The 20,146-nt window shown below is 50.1% G+C and overlaps 1 protein-coding gene across 1 annotated transcript; it reads left to right on the plus strand.

Annotated features, from left to right (window-relative positions):
- Window positions 1-1,089: 1,089 nt before the first annotated feature.
- ACER1 (alkaline ceramidase 1) lies at window positions 1,090-19,372 on the plus strand (the record flags this gene model as incomplete). The annotated part of the gene is made up of 6 exons (XM_082651689.1): window positions 1,090-1,182; window positions 14,592-14,706; window positions 14,790-14,931; window positions 15,783-15,920; window positions 18,792-18,929; window positions 19,204-19,372. The coding sequence occupies 6 exons, from the start codon at window positions 1,090-1,092 to the stop codon at window positions 19,370-19,372; spliced, it is 795 nt and encodes a 264-aa protein (XP_082507815.1).
- Window positions 19,373-20,146: the final 774 nt, after the last annotated feature.

The following is a 20,146-nucleotide window of genomic DNA, read 5'->3' on the forward strand; positions in this document are numbered from 1 at the left end:
GACTGGGGACTCCAGGCCCAGAACTCCACAGATTCCTCCCCTCAGGGATGCTTTGGTGGAAGCTGGGACACTCCAGGTGTATGAGATCTTGTCCACCCAAGAGAAATGGCTTCAATCCAGCCTAGCCTTCCATAGCACAGACAGGAAGACTGAAGCCCCCAAAGGCGTTTCTATCACCAAGGATTCCAAGGGAGCTGAGTGGAGTCTGTTGGGGCAGGTGTCCAGCTGTTGGCCCTAATCTGGGAAGCAGCAGCGTGGAGCTTTGGCGATGTGGAGGTAGTAAAACCTAATGGTTAGAAGCTTGGAGTCTGGGGAATTCCCTGGCAGTCCAGTGGTTAAGACTTGGCGTTTTCACTACGGTGGCCCGGGTTCAATCCCTGGTCGGGGAACTAAGATCCTGCAAGCCTCACAGTGCGGTCAAAAAAAAGAAAAAGAAAAGAAAAAATAAATTAAAAAGAAGCTCGGAGTCTGGAGCCTGCCTGTTTTCACATCTTGGTGTCATCACCTTGCATGCTCTGTGCAAATGACGTTGCTCTCTGCCTCAGTTTGCCCATCTGCAAAGTGGGGATGGCAAAGTACTCATCCCAGTGGGATCATCATCATCATTACTTTATTTTTTTTTAATATTTATTTATTTATTTGACTGCTCCAGGTCTTAGTTGCAGCATGTGGGATCTAGTTCCCTGACCAGGGATGGAACCCGGGCCCCCTGCATTGGGAGAGTGGAGTCTTAACCACTGGACCACCAGGGAGGTCCCCATCACCATTATTTTAAATTACTGTTCCAAAAAACAGTCCCCCTAACTCCCACTCCTAGGGGGGCAGGGAAGGGAGGCCCCCTCCCCACTCACCCCTGCCCTGCCTGGACAGTGCCAACCCCTCTGCTTATGCCCAGGGCAGCGGCTGGCCGCCACCACACTGGGCAGGCTGTCCTGGTGCCACCAGGGAGCCGTCCAGCAGGTTTTTCCTCTCTGCCTGCTGTGGGGCACCCCACCGTCTCTTCCCCGCCTTGGCTGGGCCCGGCCCTCTCTAGGCTCCTGTGCTCCTCTCTGTCAGACGCAGCCAGCGGATGGCAGGCACTGCGTCAGGATGCCCAGCATCTTCGCCTACCAGAGCTCGGAGGTGGACTGGTGTGAGAGCAACTTCCAGCACTGGGAGCTGGTGGCCGAGTTCTACAACACGGTGAGGGCCGGGCGGGAGCCTCTGGTGGGACAGAGTTTCAGCAAACAGGGGTTCAAACCCCAGCTGCTCCACCTCCCCGCTGGGAAATCCTACCCGAGCAGCCGTCTCTCTGAGCCTCAGTTTGCTCATCTGTTGGGCAACGCCTGCCTTCTGGCTTTCATTCATTAGACTGTCTTTATTAGGCATGAGGCTCTGTGGTAGGTTTTGGAAATGCAGCCGTAACCTGGAAAAGAGCTGCGTCTGCCCTCCCAGAGCAGAGGATACAAGTGTGACTCCAGGTGTCCACAACCCAGGATGATGGTGCTGTAATGGGAGGCGCACAGGCAGCTTCTGGGAAGCCTAGCGGCAGCTCCTGAGCCATTGGTGGAGGGGTGGATCAGGGAGGGCTTCCTGGAGGAGATGGCTGTGTCTGCCTTGTTCTCAGCTGTATCCCCAGCCCAGGGTGACCAACTCATCCCAGTATGCTGGGACTGTCCTGGTTTTAGCACCATAAGTCCCGTGTCCCAGGAGACCCTGCAGTTCCAGGCAAAATAGGATGGCTGGTCATCCTTCACCCAGCCCCTGCTATCAGGACCACACTGGGCTCAAAACTCTTGGATGCCTCAACGGCAATGGCATTTAACCGAAGCTTGAAAGATGCAAGCGACCAGAGACACGTACAGTTATCCTGTGTGGGGTGCTGGGGACACTGTGGTGAATAAGGCAGTGGGCTTGCCTTCCTGGAGCTCCCGGATTGGTGGATGATGAGACAATGTCCTTTGCTCTGTGCCCTGCACATAGTACGTGCTCAATAAATGGTGAGCATGAATTCACGCAAATAATGGCCTTTACCGAGCACTTACTGTGTGCCAGCCATTGCCCAAAACACTTTGCCTGAGAAAACCTCATCTAATCTTCACCATGACATTGGGAATTAGGCAGCATGTATAGTATATAGAGTTAGTTAATCCCATTTTCCGGATTAAGAAACAGGCGTTCAGGGAGATTGCAGGATATGCCCAGGGTAACTGTGGTACTTAGAGATGGGATTTGAACTTGGCATGTCCGGGAGAGGTGTTCTTTTGGGGGAGGGGAGCTCAGTGTCAGGTTGCTCTGACTCTGTTACCTTTGACCTCACCACTTCCCAGAGCTGGGAGGCAAGAGTTTGAGATTCAAAGGGTCCCTGAGGTCGCCCCAGCTTTTGCTTCTCCTGAGCCAGAGATACCGACCCTTTCTGGTCCTCGGTGGCCTTCCCTGTAAAATGGGAGAGGGCTGAATGTGCTGGTGCCTGGAGGCTGAGAAGAGGGTGTGGGGTTCTGGACTCCTCCTCTCTGCGTTCCCTAGTCCAGAAAGTTCCCTGTCCAGCCCACCCTGCAGAAGGCACGGAGAGAGGGCTGGCTCAGATGTGGGCTGCTTCCGCATCCATGTGCTCTCATGCAAAATTCCCCTCCATGACATCCTCCTTCAACCTTTTTTTTTTTTTTTTTTTTCCTGCGCCTCAGGGATTGTGGGATCTTAGTTTCCCCACCAGGGATCGAACCTGGGCCCTGGCAGTGAAAGCGCCGAATCCTAACCACTGGACCACCAGGGAAGTCCCTTTTACTTTTTTATTTTATTTTATTTTTTTGCGGTATGCGGGCCTCTCACTGCTGTGGCCTCTCCCGTTGCGGAGCACAGGCTCGGGACGCGCAGACTCAGCAGCCATGGCTCACGGGCCCAGCCGCTCCGCGGCATGTGGGATCTTCCCGGACCAGGGCACGAACCCGTGTCCCCTGCATCGGCAGGCGGACTCTCAACCACTGTGCCACCAGGGAAGCCCGGGAAGTCCCTTTTAAAATTGGAAACATCATCCTTAGCACATGGACCACACAAAAGCCATAACATTTTCACTAATCTTTGTAGGGCTTGAATAGATGTCAAACTACTAGGCAGCTTTTAATTTTTAAATTTTATTTTATTTATTTATTTTTGGCTGCACTGGGTCTTTGTTGCTGCACGCGGGCTTTCTCTAGTTGTAGCGAGCAGGGACTCCTTTTCATTGCGGTGCTTGGGCTTCTCATTGCGGTGGCTTATCTTGTTGCAGAACACGGGCTCTAGGCTCAGTACGGGCTCAGTAGTTGCGGTGCACGGGCTTAGTTGCTCCGCGGCATGTGGGATCTTCCCGGACCAGGGCTCGAACCCGTGTCCCCTGCATTGGCAGGTGGATTCTTAACGCCTGCGCCACCAGGGAAACCCTAGGCAGGCTTTTAAAAGCATGCTTTCGGTCTAGGTATGTCAATGAACGACCACATATATAGCAGAAAAAAATTTTAAATCTGTTCACATGGATTTTGTCATGATCCACTTAGGAATCACAGCTCGTAATTGGAAAAGAGTGTTCTCTGAAGAATCTTTTGCTTTCTTGTTGATCTTCGTGCAAGGAGCTCTGAGCCTGGGGTTGGAGGAAGTAGAGCCCAGCCCAGCACACGGTCAGGGTACAGACGAAGGACGCACTGGAGGACTCGGCTTCTTAGAGGAGGGCACCTAGGCGTTGGCTTTTGAAGGATGAATAGGACCTCGCCAAGTAGGGCAGGAGTCTGGGAAAGAGAGCAGAAGATAAGAAAAGGGTGTGCTAAGTCCTGGAAGTAAAAGAGGGACAACCAGTTTGGGAAAGTATGTCTCTGTGGCTAAAATATGGGGAGAGATAAAGATGAAGTTTTCAATGCTGAGTTGGAGTGTTTGAAATTTATCCTGTATTCACTGACGGACTCATTCATTCAACAAAAGTGCTGTAAACCAACCTGTGCTGGGTGATGCTGAGGTCCCAGAGAGGCTCAGTGCCCCCGGGTTGTTGGGCTGGTGGTTCAGAATTAGAAATGGACACCCCCACAGTTAGCTCGTGGCAAAGGGAGAAAAACAAAGGGAGAAAAACAGATGTGGGATGGTGAGGAACCATGGGGTGGTTCCCATGGTTCCCATGGTTCCCATGACGCCTCTGTTTGTTGAATGGGGAGGGAACCTTGATGCTTAAGGAATGAGTAAATGTTCTCTAAGGTATATGGGGCAAAGGAAACAGCATATGCAAAGGTCTTGAGGTGAGAGAAAAGAACTGTTAGCTTCGAGCCAATGCCCAGGCTGCCTGCCTGAGGGGGAGGAAACGAAGGAGAGAAAAAGTGCTGATGAGGTTTCCAGGGGCTAAATCAGGAAAGCAGGGCAAAAGAGCGCGTGCTGCATCGTGAGGGCACGCGGGAGCCATGGCTGACTTCAGAGCATGGGGGAGTTGATGATCTGGGGGCAGCTGGAACACCTGGCTGCGTTTCACAGTCTAACCGAGAGCCAGGAAGGGCGATCCAACAGGAGCAGAGGTCGGGGGTGTGGGAGGGGCTGGGGCAGGTGGGGCAGGGGGAGAAGTCAAGGTGTGGGCCGCTCTAGTTGGCACCTGTTTGCTTTGGCCTGGTGGCCTCCAGGTGTGGCCTCCTTCTGGGCTGCTGACAACTTAGGAGAGTTTCAAGTGGTGTGGGGAGATGTTTCAAGGCCCCCCGCCCCAGGCTCCCAGAGGCAGCCGTGCTGCTGAATTTCTTCCCTGGGATCCTGCCAAAGCTTCAGAGGCTCCGCATCTCATCCTCTCTAGAAAACTCCCTCTCAGATGTCCAGATTCAGAACAAAGGGATGGTGTGCCTGGCGTGGGGAACTGCATAGGAAAGGCACAGGAGTGGGGATGAGTAGGGGGAGTCTGGGGGTGGGTGGGTATCAAAGAGACAGGGAGATGAGAGCGGGGAGGGTGTAGGCTGCAGTGCACACCTCCGACAGCGTCCCCACCTTCTTTTCCGATAGCCTTGGCGCTGTTGGCCTCTGCAGTGTGCTAGTAACTCCAGTCTCTCTCTTCCTTGGATGCTGTGTGACCCAGGCGGGAGGCCCGCCCCTCTCTGAGCGCCTGGCTGTGACCAGCAGGTCCCATGAGCTCTAAACCACACCTCCCTCTTCTGCCTTTCTCCTCCTCAAAACTCACAGCAACAGCAATTAATTACAGGGCACCTCTTGTATGCCAGGTCCCGCAGAACCGAGGAGGGCATGGTTCCTGCCCTCAGGGAGGAGAGATGCGATTAATTGAATAATTGCACGCATGAAACTGGTGACCATGCTCATGATACATCCCAGACCCAGACTCGATAGGTCCCTCTGGGCCTCTCTTCTCCTTCGGAAAAACAGGCAGCGCTGATCTGCAACCTGCTGGCCTCCTGGGGCTGACACAGGGGTCAGATTGAAATGACCCCTTTATTTCACTCTTCATTCATTGGGAATTGGTGCAGCCAGTCACTGTTCCAGCTCTGGGGACGCAGTGGTGATCAAAGCAGACAAAAATGCCTGCTCTCGTGGGGCTGGTGTCCTGGGGGATGGAGGAGACAGGCAATAAACAGGAGTCAAGAGTATAGGTTGCCAGGGGGTGGTACACGCTAGGGAAGAAAAACTCATTCATTCATTCCTTTTTTTTTTTAATTAATTTATTTATTTTGGGCTGCATTGGGTCTTCGTTGCTGCGCTCAGGCTCTCTCTAGTTGTGGTGAGCGGGGGCTACTCTTCGTTGCGGTGCGCGGGCTTCTCATTGCAGTGACTTCTTGTGTTGCGGAGCGCGGGCTTTAGGCGCGCGGGCTCTAGAGCGCAGGCTCAGTAGTTGTGGCGCACGGGCTTAGCTGCTCTGCGACATGTGGGATCTTCCCAGACTAGGGCTCGAACCCGTGTCCCCTGCATTGGCAGGCAGATTCTTAACCACTGCGCCACCAGGGAAGTCCCCATTCATTCCTTTTATTCAGCAAATATTTACTGAGTACCTGTGCAAAAAGGGGATTTCTGTGAGGTGCTAGTACTTTTTGACTCATAGGACGATGGAGAGGATGATACAGCTACTGGACATCCCTAATGTCCATCAGTGGATGAATGGATAAACACAATGTGCTCCATCCACACAATGGAATATGATTCAGCCTTAAAAAGGAGTCAAGCACTGACACATGCTACAACATGGATGAACTTTGAAAACATGATTCTCAGTGAGAAACCAGACCCAAAAGACCACACAGTATGCGATTCTGTTGATACGAAACATCCGGAACAGGCAACTCCACAGAGACCGAGAGTGGATTCATGGTTTCCAAGGGCTGGGGGAAGGGAAGGGAGAGTGATTGCTAATGGGTACAGGGTTTCCTTTTGGGGTGATGAAAATGTTCTGGAATTAGCAATGATGGTTGCACAACATTTGAATAGATTATGTACACTTGCAAAGAATGAATTTGATAGTCTGTGAGTTATATTGTAATTTAAAAAATAGAGGTATTTAAAAAAACTCACAGCTCCTGGCACATCCTAAGCACTGAATAAGTTGAAGCTATTATTATTGTTGTTGTTAGAAATGAGAAGGTTTTCATATATTAATTTTATTTGACATTAATTTTGTTAATGTCAAATAAAAGAGCTCTGTAATCCTCATAAAATTCTTATTCTCCGCATTTTACAGATGGGGGAAATAAAGGCTCAGAGAGGGTACATTTCCTTCCCAGGGTTGCACAGCATGTGACTTGCAAGCGTGTGAATGCTGAGAGTGCCAGAGTTAAACCCCGGCCACCTAGTCTCCGAGTCTCTCACTTATGCACAGTGCTGTGAGGCCACTCAGTTACTGAGTGGTTCACAATGTCGTGTGCATCTTAATTCATGCAAGTAAGTTCCATGCGGAGAGGGACTGTGGCTGGTGGTCCACGCCCCCAGCCCAGCACTGACACTCATGTGCATGAGTGGAATGGATGCATACGGGGGTCCTCGGCAGGTGACAGGGCCAGGGGTGGTGGTGGGAGTTTGAGCTTCGGCACTGGGGAGAAAGAGAAAGGGGAGGTTCGGCCATGTTTTGTTTTTTTTTTTTAATTTTTTGCTGTAGTTGATTTGCAATGTTGTATTAGTTTCTGGTGTACAGCAAAGTGATTCAAATATACATATACTTATATATATACATATATATAAAAAGAATATATACGCTTTTTCTTTTCTTTTCTTTTTATGGCCGCTCCGTGCAGCTTGCGGGATCTTAGTTCCCTGACCAAGGATTGAACCCGTGGCCCCGGCAGTAAGAGTGCGGAGTCCTAACTACTGGACCACCAGGGAATTCCCTTTTTCATGTTCTTTTCCATTATGGTTTATTATAGGATATTGAGTAGAGTTCCCTGTGCTGTACAGTAGGACCTTGTTGTTTATCTATTTTATATTCAGTAGTGTGCATCTGTTCATCTCAAACTGTAGTTTATCCCTCCCACCCCCGGCCATGTTTCTTTTTTTTTTTTTTTTTTTTGGTACGCGGGCCTCTCACTGTTGTGGCCCCTCCCGTTGTGGAGCACAGGCTCCGGATGCGCAGGCTCAGTGGCCATGGCTCACGGGCCCAGCCGCTCCGCGGCATGTGGGATCCTCCCAGACCGGGGCACGAACCCGTGTCCCCTGCATCGGCAGGCGGACTCTCAGACACTGCGCCACCAGGGAAGCCCCCCGGCCATGTTTCTTGATTTGACCGAGTCAACATATTTTTCTTGAGTGCATGCCAGCCTACTGGCTGGGGATAAAACAGGTGTTTCCTGTCCTCTTGGAAGTCACAGTCCGGTGGGGAGGGCAGAGATGATAAAGCAGTAAGCAGTGAAAAAGACTGAGGTGAGGCGTCTACTCAGGTCAATCCCCTTCCTTCCTTCCTTCCTTCCTTCCTTCCTTCCTTCCTTCCTCCTTCTCCCCACCTTCCCTCCATCTCTCCCCCTTTTCCTCCTTCCGGTCCTCAGGATCCAGCCACATCCACTTACCAGACGTCCTGCTGGGTACGGGTGATCAAAACATCAAAGCATTCTAGAATAATAGTCACCCCATGGTACACAGCACATGCATCAGACACCTATGTGCATTATTGACGCGTATTCTTTGCATGCATTATTCGCTACAAAAATTCACTGAGCACCTACTGTGTGCCAGGCACTGTCCTAGACACCTGGGGTTTGTAGCAGTGAACAAAACTGCCGACCCCCCTGGTCCCGTGGCACTCAGTTCTCGAATCCTCACTGTGGCGCTCGGAGATAGGGCCTGTGTTTTATAGAGGAGGAAAATGAAGCATAGAGCATCCCCCAAACTCTGACTGGATACACCGTAAAGGCAGTGACTTTGTTTTCAGGCACTGGTAAGGTCCTTGAGCACGTAGTAGGTACTGGAGGAATGATTGTTGAGCAAATGAATGAATGAATGAAAGTGAAGGCACCTGCTGGGGCTGGGACCCAAGGAATCCAGCTCACCTGTGTCCAGAGCTCAGGACTGGCCACGATCTCGGGCGGGTACCTTGCCTGCCTCTCTGAGTCTGGGTAGGGCCGGTGGTTGGGAAACGCGGGGGCTCAGCCCCAGAGGGCAGAGAGGGAGACGCTGGTGTCAGGGTGGTCTCTGATTCTATCACAAACCCCGGCGGCATTCGGAGCCCATTAGTTATAGGCGTTGCCCGTTGCTCTGTCCTCATTCTGCACACTCAGGGACGTTATTGAGAACACCTGTCTTCATCCTGCAGGCCACTTAGCATGGAGCATTGATACCAACCACAAGCCTGTTATTATTATCTCCTTCAGCAGTAACAAGAGCAGCAGCAGCCTTTGCTATTTCTTGAGCCAAAACCATGTCCCTGGCGAAGTAGCTTTTCAATGCCTGGCCTCATGCATCCCCCTCCCCCCAACAACCTTCACGGTAGCATTGATGATCCTCTCCTACTTCACTGGTGCAGGAAAGGGGGACCCAGAGACACCAGATCACACAGCCGGGAAGCAGGGGAGCCCCCTCTTCATCTTCACCACCCATCTAGTCCTCCAATCTTTCAAAGCAGGGGGGTCAAAGCAAACTTCGGAGTCCTCCAGAGCTGTGCAACCTCAGAGAAATCACTCCACCTCTCTGAGACTCAAGCTCCCCGTTGCCAAACAAGAACTAGAAAGGCGGACCTTGAGGGGGTGTGCTAGGATTAAGAACAATCTGTAAAGTCAGGCTGTCAATAGATTGGAAAGTGACAGTTGTAGCGCCTTCTATTCAGAAGTTTCTAGATGCAAGACCCTCTGCCAAGTGTTTTCATGTGTGTGACAGGTGATCCACCTGAATTCTTTTGAGATCCAGCCAACAGGATTTATTGAGCACCTACTATATTCTGGTTCCTGAGGTTATAATGGAGAAGGGGGAAGCCACAGTCCCCATTCTCAAAGCCAGGTTTAGCAGGAGAGCCAGATGGTTCCAGCCAGACAAGTGTCAGGAAAGTGGGACGGCACAGGGCCACAAAGGAAGGCCACCTGACCCTGCCTTGGGGGATTAGGAAGGCTTTAGGGAGAAGGTGATGCCCAGGTTAAAGGCGGAGTAATTGGCCTGGCGAAGAGGGGTAAGTGGGAATGAGAGTGTTCCAGGCAGTGGGAACAGTATGTGTGAACTCCTGGAGGTTAAAGGATGGCTCATTCAGAACTGAGTTATTCCTTCCACCCAGATTATAAAGTTGAAGGTGGAGAGAGGTGAGTCATGGAGGGAGTTTATAAGCCAAGCTTAAGAATCTGGATTTTATAGATGAGAGTCACGGACGTGTTTTGAGTGGGGGCTTAACAGTCTGGGAGGCTGGATGGCTCAGCATCTTCAGGCTATGCCTGATTTGCCCAAGGGCTGCCGTTTGGTTGAAGACAGAGAGAACATCAGAGTTGTTTGGGGTTTTGCCCATTCAGTATCCATGGCTCCATTTTCCCTTCATCAACCACCTGGTTATGGCCTCGGTGGGATGGTCAATCAAGGTGGTCCCCCTCCTCTGGCCAAGGATGGGATGTGGCCCAGGCTACACTCTCCAGAATTTGAAGCTTGGGCTTGGACAGAAGGACTGGACACAGTTGTTTTCATTCATACCCAAAATTGCCCCCTGAAGAGACTGTCCATTAGAGGGTCAAAGCTGTTCCGGTTTCTGGTTTTCCTTGTCCTCTGCAATTCCTTTGATTAATGAGCTCCCTATAATGAATGAATGAATGAACGAACGAACGAATGAATGATTTGGTTAATTAAATAAGTAACCACACAAACACACACACACACACACACACACACACATTTATATTTATAGTGTAAGTTCACCAGAATCATCTTCTGTTGCTTGCTACCAAAGAAGCTTAGCTAATATTACTAGTGCTGATGGGTTTGTTGGATTCAGGCAATAGAATGGTAGATTAAGCAAAAACCAAAACAAAGAAAGAAACCAAAGGGGGGCGGAGGGGGAGAAAGAAGGCATTGGAAAGATTGTGGGATATCTTAGAAAATGGAAAGATGAGTTGTTTTGGGAAGGCTGTGACCCAGGGTAGGTGTGCAGGATTCAGAAGAAGGGCAAATACTACCCTCAAGTATTTGCTTTTTTTTTTCTCACCCTTGTCTTCTCGTGGGTGGCAAGATGGTTGCCATATTTTAAACATCATGACAATATCCCAGGGCCTCTTTAGAGAGTTGCCAACGGTGCAACACGGTTATGGTGACTCCCAGGCTTTGTGTCTGCTCCAAGTTTCAAATTCACCAAAGAAAGGTCTGATATCCTGCTTTGGGACAGGTGTCTATTCCGGTGGGGTAGGGTCTCATGATACAGACAGGGCAGGTCGGGGGTGTTCCGTGTTCTGGGGTAGCCACTGTGAACTGGGTGATCCTCCTGGAGATGTGTTTGACTCTGTCCATTGACAAACACCAGAGAACTTGGCGTGGAAAACAAGGACATAGGTGGGACCATGGGCTGGGGAACCAGTTTGCCAAGGCTGGGTTCTCAAACTGTGACCTTTGAGCTGGTTCTCCCATTGCCCCAGGAGAGCTGTGGACTTTCCTGGAATCAGGAGGCCTCCTGTCTTGGGAACCTGTACAGGTACCCAGGACCTAGGCTAGTAGATGCTGACCTTGTATCAGGTGAATGATTTTCCCCACACCCACCACTGTGCCCTGTATTTTTGAGTCAGCGTCATTAATACTGGGGTTCTGAAAAATAACAGAGCATCCTAGTTAAGAGGGTGCTGTTTCTTCACTTTCTAAGATGGAATGCAGACAATTTAGGAGACCTTTACAAGGGGAAGATTTTTGGGGGGAGGGAAGGGTGTCATTGAGTGAGCAAGCTGGTTGACCTCAAATTGGCAGGTGGATTGAGGCCATGAGAACACCTGTTTCTGAGCCCATGTGAGATACTCACTGTGACCCCAACATATCTGGGGGAGGCTTCGAGGGGCATCAAAGTCCTGCATCAGCAGTTGGGGACTTTGAGCCGTTGAAATTCTGGTGCAAATGTTCTTGTGACCTTAATTGTATTTATGAGTCCAGTGAGGCTTGGGGACCTTTGGGTCAACAGCATGAAGAGGCAGGTGGTGTTATGCCTCTGTCAGAAATGCAGAGATGGCAGGTTAAGGGATTGAAGTTACCTTCTCAAGGCTCCACGGTTAATGAGCAAGGGAACATGTATCCAATCCCACACCACTTGGATCCCAAAGGTCGTTCATTGGAATGCTTTGGTTTCAAACAAAACAGCCAACTAAAACAGCTTAAATAGAAAGGACCATATCTTTTTTTTTTTTAATGGAAGTTGGAGGTAGATGGTTCCGGAATAGATTAACTCAGAGCCCAGCATCATCAGGCTACTTGGTTCTTCCCATCTTTCTTCTCTGCTATCCCTGGAGAAGTGGTCCTCAAAATATTGTCCAAGCGCCACCCTGCTTGGTGTCCTTGAGACCCTTTCAGGGTTTCCTCAAGGTCAAAATTATTTTCATAATAATATTAAGGTATTATTTGCCTTTTCCCACTCTGATTCTCTCACGAGGGTACAATGGAACCTTCCAGAGGCTGCATGACGTGTGATGACATCATCTATCTGATGGCCAAACGAATGTGGGCTTGTGTAGTCACGTGTCTTGAAAGTTTTGGGGTTTTAGTTTCTAATAAGGTAAATCTTGATAGATGTAACTCACACAAGCAAAAGCTCTTCAGGGTCCTCAGTAATATTTAAGAATATAAGAAGATCTTGAAACCAAAATGTTTGAGACCACTGTCCTCAAGTATTCGTTTTTGCTGTCAACCTTGTTTCCTCATGGTTGCAAAATGGCTGCCACATCTGAAACATCACAACAATCTCCAAAGGGCTTTTCACTCAGTCTGATTTCAGTAAAGAGAACTTTCCCAGGAGCCCCTCATCAGATCTTCCATCACGTTTCATTGGCCAGAATTATACCACACGTTCATTCCTTAACCAATCCTTAGCAATAGGGATGATCTATGCCCTGGGGCCAAATCCTGCCTCCCTAAAAGCCATGTCTTCCTGATGCCTGAACAAAATTCTGGTTTATTTAACAAGGAAGGAAGGGGGTATCTATAAGTTAAGACATAAGTCCAGCTGCTGTAGCAGAGACCCAAAATAATAATGGTTTAATGAAGATAGAAATTTGTTTCTCTCTTACATAACATCCAATTATAAGCTCCCCAGGGCTGGTGTGAGAGCTTTGGGGTACCAGAGATCCAGGCTCCTTCTATATGGTTGTTTTCCCATCTCTAGGCCATTGCTGTCATTTGTATGGCTCAAGAAGCTATCCCACCACATCTGCATCCCAGTAGAAAGGGATTGAGGGGAAGGCACACCCCTTCCCTTTAAGAAGACAACCTAGAAGCTGTACTTATGTCTTGTGCCCATGTCTTACTGGCCAGAACTCAGTCACATGGCTGTGTGGAGCTGCAAGGGAATCTGGGAAATGTAGTCTTTAGCTTGGTGGCCTTGTTACATAGAAAAAGGAGAGAATCAGATTAGCTTGTGCCCATTGTTATTCCCCTTTGCCTCCCAAGAAGGATATGTCTTCCTAATACTGAACCAAATCAGTTTGGTCAAGGAGGAAGAAGGGAGGATGGTTGTTGAGCGCTCAATTCCCGCTGTCTGCCATAACTGCCATATTCTTAGTGGTCATCGTTAGTTATCTGAATCATGTGTTATTATCAAACATCGACTGAGGTCTATGAAGCAATTTCTGCTTCTGTGATAAACAGCACTCTGCTTCTTGTCTCAAGAAACTCACGTGGGATCTCGCTTCAAATCCTGGATTCTCCAGTTACTGGCTGGGTGACCTGGGCTGGACCATTTGACCACTCTGAGAATCAGTATCTACTTCTATGGTGTGGTGATGCACAACCTACCTGGCAGGGTTGTTTTGAGGATGAGAAAAGATTCTGGGAATAATAAACCTTGCCTGGGCCCCAGAACATTGTGAATGCCTAATTATAAGGACGCAAATCACTAATCCGCAGACAACATAGCTGTGCAATCATGGGGTTCTGGACAAGGCATAGCTGTGCGGTGCCAGCTGGCCTCCATACACCTTTCTCCTCTCCTACCCCAGCCCACAGTAATATTTCCTCTTTGTCTCAGCTAGCTGATGTTGCATAACAAATCACCCTAAAGTTTAGTGGCTTGAAACAATGACCACTTATTTATTTATTTCTTTTTGCTCATGAATCAGTAATCTGGATAGGGTTTGGCAGGGACAGCTCATCTGTGTTCCACTTGACAACTGTTGGTGTGACTTGAAGGGGGGAAGGGGACTGGAATCATCTGAAGGTTCATTCACTTCTGTGTGTGGTAGCTGGGCTGGGAAGAGTCAAACTTCTGGGGACTGGAATAGCTGGGGCTCCTCCAGCATCTCTCTCGATCTCTCTGTGGTCTCTCCACATGGGCTCTCCAGCATGGCAGCTTTAAGGGTACCCCGTCTCCTTGCATGGTGGCTAGAGCTCCAATGTCTCGTGCTCTGAGATAGCGACCGTCAGGTGGAAGCCACCTGATGGAAGGCTCCACAGGAGCCTGTGGGTGGAAGTCATGCCCCATCACTTCTGCTTCCTGCTGTTTTTAGAAGCGAGTCACTAGGGTATTACATTGTCTTTCCTTGTCTACAAGGCCAAGGCCAACTCATGACCACCAAGTTTGCATTTCAGTCCACAGGATGTAGAGTGCAAGCCTTAAGCTGCTTCTTAAGGACTGACCTGGAAGCAACAGATTCATTTACATTCCTATCCCATTGGCTAGACCAGGTCCCAAGGCCACAGTGAGCTGCAAGGAAGGCTGGGATATGTAGTCTTTCACTGAGTAGTTGGACGCCCAGCTCAAACTTGGGGAACACTATTGCCGAAAGGAAAATGTGGAAAGTTAGTAGATAGACTTTGCCACATGCATTGAATGAATGAATGAACCCATAGAATAATGGATGGAGTTATGGATCTGCTGATGACTGGTTGGCTGTTAAGTTCAGCTGAAAGATGGATAGACCCTGGGTTGATCAACTGCCTGAAAGGTGATAGGTGACCGACTGGGTAATGACTAAGGGCAGCCCCCCTCCTCGTCCTCTGTCTGACAACCCCCTCCCCGTATTTCCCCCTTCCTTCTCCAGTTCAGCAATGTCACCTTCTTCATCTTTGGGCCTCTCATGATGTTTCTGATGCACCCACATGTCCAGAAACGTTCCCGCTACATTTATGTCACCTTCATCCTCTTCACAGTCGTAGGTAGGTGGGGGGCTGGGACAGTGCGGTAGTGGGGGCGGGAAGGGACAATTCCCTTGACCACCTGCCTTTGTCTTTCGCTCCAGGTCTGTTCTCTATGTACTTTCACATGACACTCAGCTTCCTGGGCCAGATGCTGGATGAGATCGCTATTCTGTGGCTGCTGGCCAGTGGCTACAGCATATGGATGCCCCGCTGCTACTTCCCTGCCTTCCTAGGGGAGAACAGGTGGGGCGAGGGCCGGTCCCCTGTCGATCTTGTTGGAGCCCACCTATCCTCCGGGTTCCCTGCCCAGGCCCTCTTGGGGTGTTTGGAATCCTTCCCCTCAACACCCCAGGACTTTTTCCTGACCCTGCCTGATCTAACTGGACTTCCAGGGACCCCTCTTCTGAGTGCACTTGCGACCCCTGGAAGTCCTCCCCTTATCCTACTGCTTATTTGGAATTCTTCCTCTGATCCCACCTGGATAGCTGGGACCTTCTCCAGACCCTGTCTGAACCCACTATGGGGTCCCAGAACCCCATGCCTAAGCTTACCTGGGGCCCACAGACCTCTTCCCTGAGCCTGTCACCTGGGTTCCACGGAATCTTTCATTGGATCCTCCTGGGCCCTTTTTTTGACCTCAAGACCCATCTGAATCTCTCTCCTGACCCTGTGTGACCCACTTGAGCCTTCCAGGACCCCTCTCCTAATAGCCACTGGGACCCCTGTAGTTCCTTCCTTAATCCCGCCCGGCTCACCTGAATCCCTTGCCTGAACTCTCCTGGGCTCTGGAACCCTCTTCTGACCTGACTAAGCCCCCTTGAGCTTCCCTGAGACCCCCTTGTCATCCTACCCATCCCCTACCTCGGGACCCCCTTTGGACCCTGCCTGTGCCCACCTGGGTTCCCTGGGAAATTTCATGTGATCCTCCTGGGACCCCTGAGACCTTTTACTGAGCCCACCTGGGAGTCTTAAGACCATTTTCTGAGCTTGCCTTTTCTCATCCGTCTTTGCGACAAGAGCACCCTATTGCTCCGCCTAAACCCCACAGGAACACCCCCCAACCACCCCCCACGGCTGATCCCTTCTCTCCCCAGGCCCCAGTACATCTGCCTGGTCATCACCGCCACCGTGGTCAGTACCTTCCTGTCCTTCCTGACGCCCATGATCAACGCGTACGCCCTCAACAGCATGGCCCTGCACATCGTCTACATCGTGGCCCAGGAATATAAAAAGTGGGTGGCGGCTGCAGGTGCCCGGGGAGGGGGCTCCCCTTTCCCTTCCAAGAACCGCGCCCCCCACCCCCGCCAAAAAAACCCACAACACCTCACTGTGTTAAAGAGGTGATGTCCCTTCCCCAAGATCATTCACCAAATAGGGGCAGGACCGGGATTTGAACCTAAGGTTGTCTCTGACTGCAGAGTTTGTCCCTTTTATTCTGAAGACCCCCAAACACACACACAAGTGGAGAGCATTGTATCACAAACCTCCGTGTGCCCACTAACCAGCCCCAGCAAACATTAGCATTTTGCCGACCTGCGCCCTATGTTCCCCCCAGATTTCATATAATGTCACCCATTCATTGTTCAGGGTTTCACTCACCTGATAAAGAATTATTATTTTTAGCCCATACTAGGTCTTAGCAGGCTAGAGAGGAGACTCTCAAATGGGGCCCTTTGAGGAGAGTTGAATAAAACGTTTCCTTACAAAGGAGAGGGCAGACTGTAGGAAAATCACTAGGGATCATTTACAAGCTCTGTGTTAATAACGGCGGGATTCTGTGATCATCGGGAGACCTGGGATGGGGAGTGATGGGAGGGAGTGATTGCAAGAATCTGGAAGGAGAGAGCTAGCAGAGGGGCGTCTCCTTGGCAAGAGCTGTGGCCTCCAGTTGTTGGTTGTAGCCAGCCCGAGCCAATCCCACAGGGAGGTTGTGTGGACCAAATCCAGGGGCTCCCTTGTCCTTGGGCTTCCAGTTGGGTTGCCCAATGATTTCCAGTTGGGTTGGCCAATGGGGAGCCCCAGTAGGGAACCAAAGGGTAGATGGAGGATACTGTTGGAATATTTATTTCGAGGTCCACATAGCTTAGCTCCCCTGCCCCTGCTGCCCTCTGAGGCACAGGGCAGAGTGGAGAAAGGCAGGGAAGGATCTAGAGGGATGAATAGAAGATCCTTCCTTAAGATAGCATCTAATACCCATTTTGCACTGAACTTTCCTCAGTTTCCCAAAGACATCTTCTTACACCTGGTCTTGTTTAAATCAGAAGGCAAACACAGTCTCTCAGACCTTCTTTATTCCATAGCAGTCCCTCCCTCCCTCCCTCCCCCCTCCCCCCTCCCCCTTTCTTCACGCCTCTGATTTGATAACGGAAACTCGATCCATCGTTTGTCCTGTACAACATCCTGCATTATGGATTTGGCCGACTGATTGCTGTGGTTTCTTTCTTTCTTTCTTTTTCTTTCTTTCTTCCTTCCTTCCTTTCTTTCTTTTTTTCTTTTTCTTTCCTTCTTTCTTTCTTTCTTTTTCTTCTTTTTTCCTTCTTTCTTTTTTATTTTTGTATTTCCTGAAAATTAATAGATCTAGACTTACATTTAATTTCTTCATTTCATGTGTGGCACTGGGTGCTGCTTGTTCCAGCCAATCAAGACCCCATGATGAATGGTTGTCCCACATTTAGTGCCATTAAGATTGATCAGTAGATTCGGATGTTGTTATCCAGACCCTTCATTGTAAAGTTTCCTACTGACCTTTCCCCTAATGATTCCAGCAGCTGTTTCATGCCATCTCCATCCGTGATCTCATTAGAGGGTGCAAAAGGGTGATTTTCAGATTCTGTTATTCCTTCTGCATTGATTATCTGGAGTTCATCCATCCAGATAGAAGGACTTTTGCTCATCCACCTTGAAATACAGTTTGGACAGGAAAGACAGGATAGGGCACTGATTCTTTCCCTTTTAAAAATCAACTTCTAGAGCAATGAGTTGGCACCTTAGCCATCTCTAGTAAGGACCAATGAAGTGGTTTTTTTCTTTAAGTATTATTATGAACTCATGGGTGTTTATATCTCTGAAGTGTTTCAATCCATTGCAGTCACTATCCTATATTTTTAACTTTTTATTTTGAAATAATTAGAGGCTCAGAGCAAGTTGCAAAAATAGTACAGAGTCCTGTGTACCCTTTACCCAGATGCCCCCCCTGCTCCCCCAATGGCAGCATCGGATGTAACCACAGTCCAGCCTCAAAAAGGAGGAAATTGACAATGGGACAATACTGTTAACTAGATCACAGACTTTATTCAGAGTTCACTAATTTTAATTTTTTTTCTTTTTTTCTTTTTTTTTTGGCCACACTGCCCAGCATGCAGAATCTTAGTTCCCTGACCAGGGATCGACCCTGTGCCCCCTGAAGTGGAAGCGCAGAGTCCTAACCACTGCACCACTGGGGAATTCCTTAGATTTCACCAATTCTGATGATTTTTTTTTTTTTTTTTTTGGTGTTCAAACTGTCCCATTTCAGGCTAGCGGGCAGGGCTTGTACTTTTATCCATAAAGGAGTTACTGCCCCATTAATCCCTGATAAACTGTTTCCTAAGGGACAGTGGGTTAGCTCTGCTGTTTGGGAAACACAGATTCCAATCTTGAGTTGTCCTGAGACATGGCCTCAGAGAATACACCCTCCCACACACAGACATATATTCTCATAGCCACATAGACATAAATTCTCATGCACCGACCCACAGGGGCACACACACTTACACCCCAAAACACAAACACGGAAAGCCTTGTTGGTTGCGGGTTCTGCATTCTGATAAACCTGAATCAGACCCCACTTACTAGCCGTGTAACCTTGGGGTGGGGCTGGGACATACTTAATCTCGCGTGCCTCAGTTTTCTCACCTACAAAATGGGAATAATAGCATTGTTGTGAGGACCCGGCATCTTGTAAGGGCTCAGCAAGTGTTAGCACAGATCTGGCCCTCTCCCCGCTTGCCCCCTTGATCCTTCCCTCCTCCCAGCCTCATCTCCTTGGATGGAGGAGTTTCCCGTCAGCTCCTTTGGGCCCTGCTAGCTGAGTCAGGCTCTGATCTCCCTCCTTCCCTCCCTAGGACCAGTAATAAGGAGCTTTGGCGTCTAATTGAGGTCACCATGGTTTCATGGGCTTTTGCGTTTACTAGCTGGATCAGTGACCGCTGGCTTTGCAGTTTCTGGCAGTGGATTAATTTCTCCTACCTGCACAGCATCTGGTAAGCATTTGCCCTGTGGTCTTGGGCCTTAGCAGCAGAAACTCTCAGATGCCAGAGCTTGGAGCAGGAGCCTGGGGGCAGGGTGGGGAGGCACAGATACTGGGATGTGTGTGTGTATGTATGTCTGTGTGTGTTGGGGGACGGTGTAGTCCGGAGATCAGGTCCAGGAGGTCCTTTGGGATGGTCAGGATCCATGAGAGGTAGGGAGAGGTGGGGATGGGGGCATCAAGCTGGCTGCAGGGGCATCTTGTCCCGTCATCACCCTGTCACATAGGCATGTACTCATCAGCATCACCTTCCCCTATGGCATTGTCATCATGGCCATGGTGGATGCCACGTATGAGATGCCGGACAAAACTCTCAAAGTCTGCTACTGGCCTCGGGACACTTGGCCCATGGGGCTGCCCTACGTGGAGATCAGTGATGACAACAAGAGCTGCTGAGGTCCGCCAGCTTCTTGACCACCCAGCTACCTGCGTCCTGAGGACAGAAACCTGAATGGGGAGACTGAGAGACACTCGCAGTTCCACCCTCCAGCTCCATTTCCCCATCCTCCTGGTCCTCCGTGGCCCCATCCTGAGGCAGGGGATGGACTTCACAGCCTCTCTGTGCTGTAGTCTGATGACCCTGGGCGGCTGCCTGGCAGAGCTCCCCTCCACAACCTGCCCCTGTTCTCTTTCACTTCCTCTTCCTGGTTCACTGTTGTCACGTGACCAGGCTGGATGACCTGGTGCTGTGATTCTGTGGCAGCCACTGGGAATGACCTCAGGCTGGGGCTTGGTCCCCGGGCACCTTATGAAGAGTGGCGGTCACTATGAGACTCTTTGGACCTGTCTTCGGCTGTGCAATGTCACTGGTACTTGGGGGGCATCCCAGAGAAGGGACATGTTTTCCAGTCACCTCATTCTACACTCACACATGCGTGCAGAGACCTCACAGATCCTCACACGGGCTCACACCGGCTCCCATGGAGTTGTGGGGTTGACAGCAGAGCAACTTGGAGGCCAGGACTGGGTGATTTGGGTACTGTTGGGGCACGGGCATCAGTACGGGAGCTGCAGTGGCCGGTACAGGCTCTCAAAGCGAGGGGAGAAGGAGAGGGTGATCTCCATGGCGGTTAAGAGCCCAGGGCTTGGAATCAGGCAGATGTAAGTTCGAATTCTGCTCCACCATCTCCTACTTGTATTATCTGGGGTAAGCGATTTTTTCCTGCCTCT

This window comes from Grampus griseus, assembly GCF_964374135.1.
Source record: "Grampus griseus genome assembly, chromosome: 3".
NCBI classification, from domain to species: domain Eukaryota; kingdom Metazoa; phylum Chordata; class Mammalia; order Artiodactyla; family Delphinidae; genus Grampus; species Grampus griseus.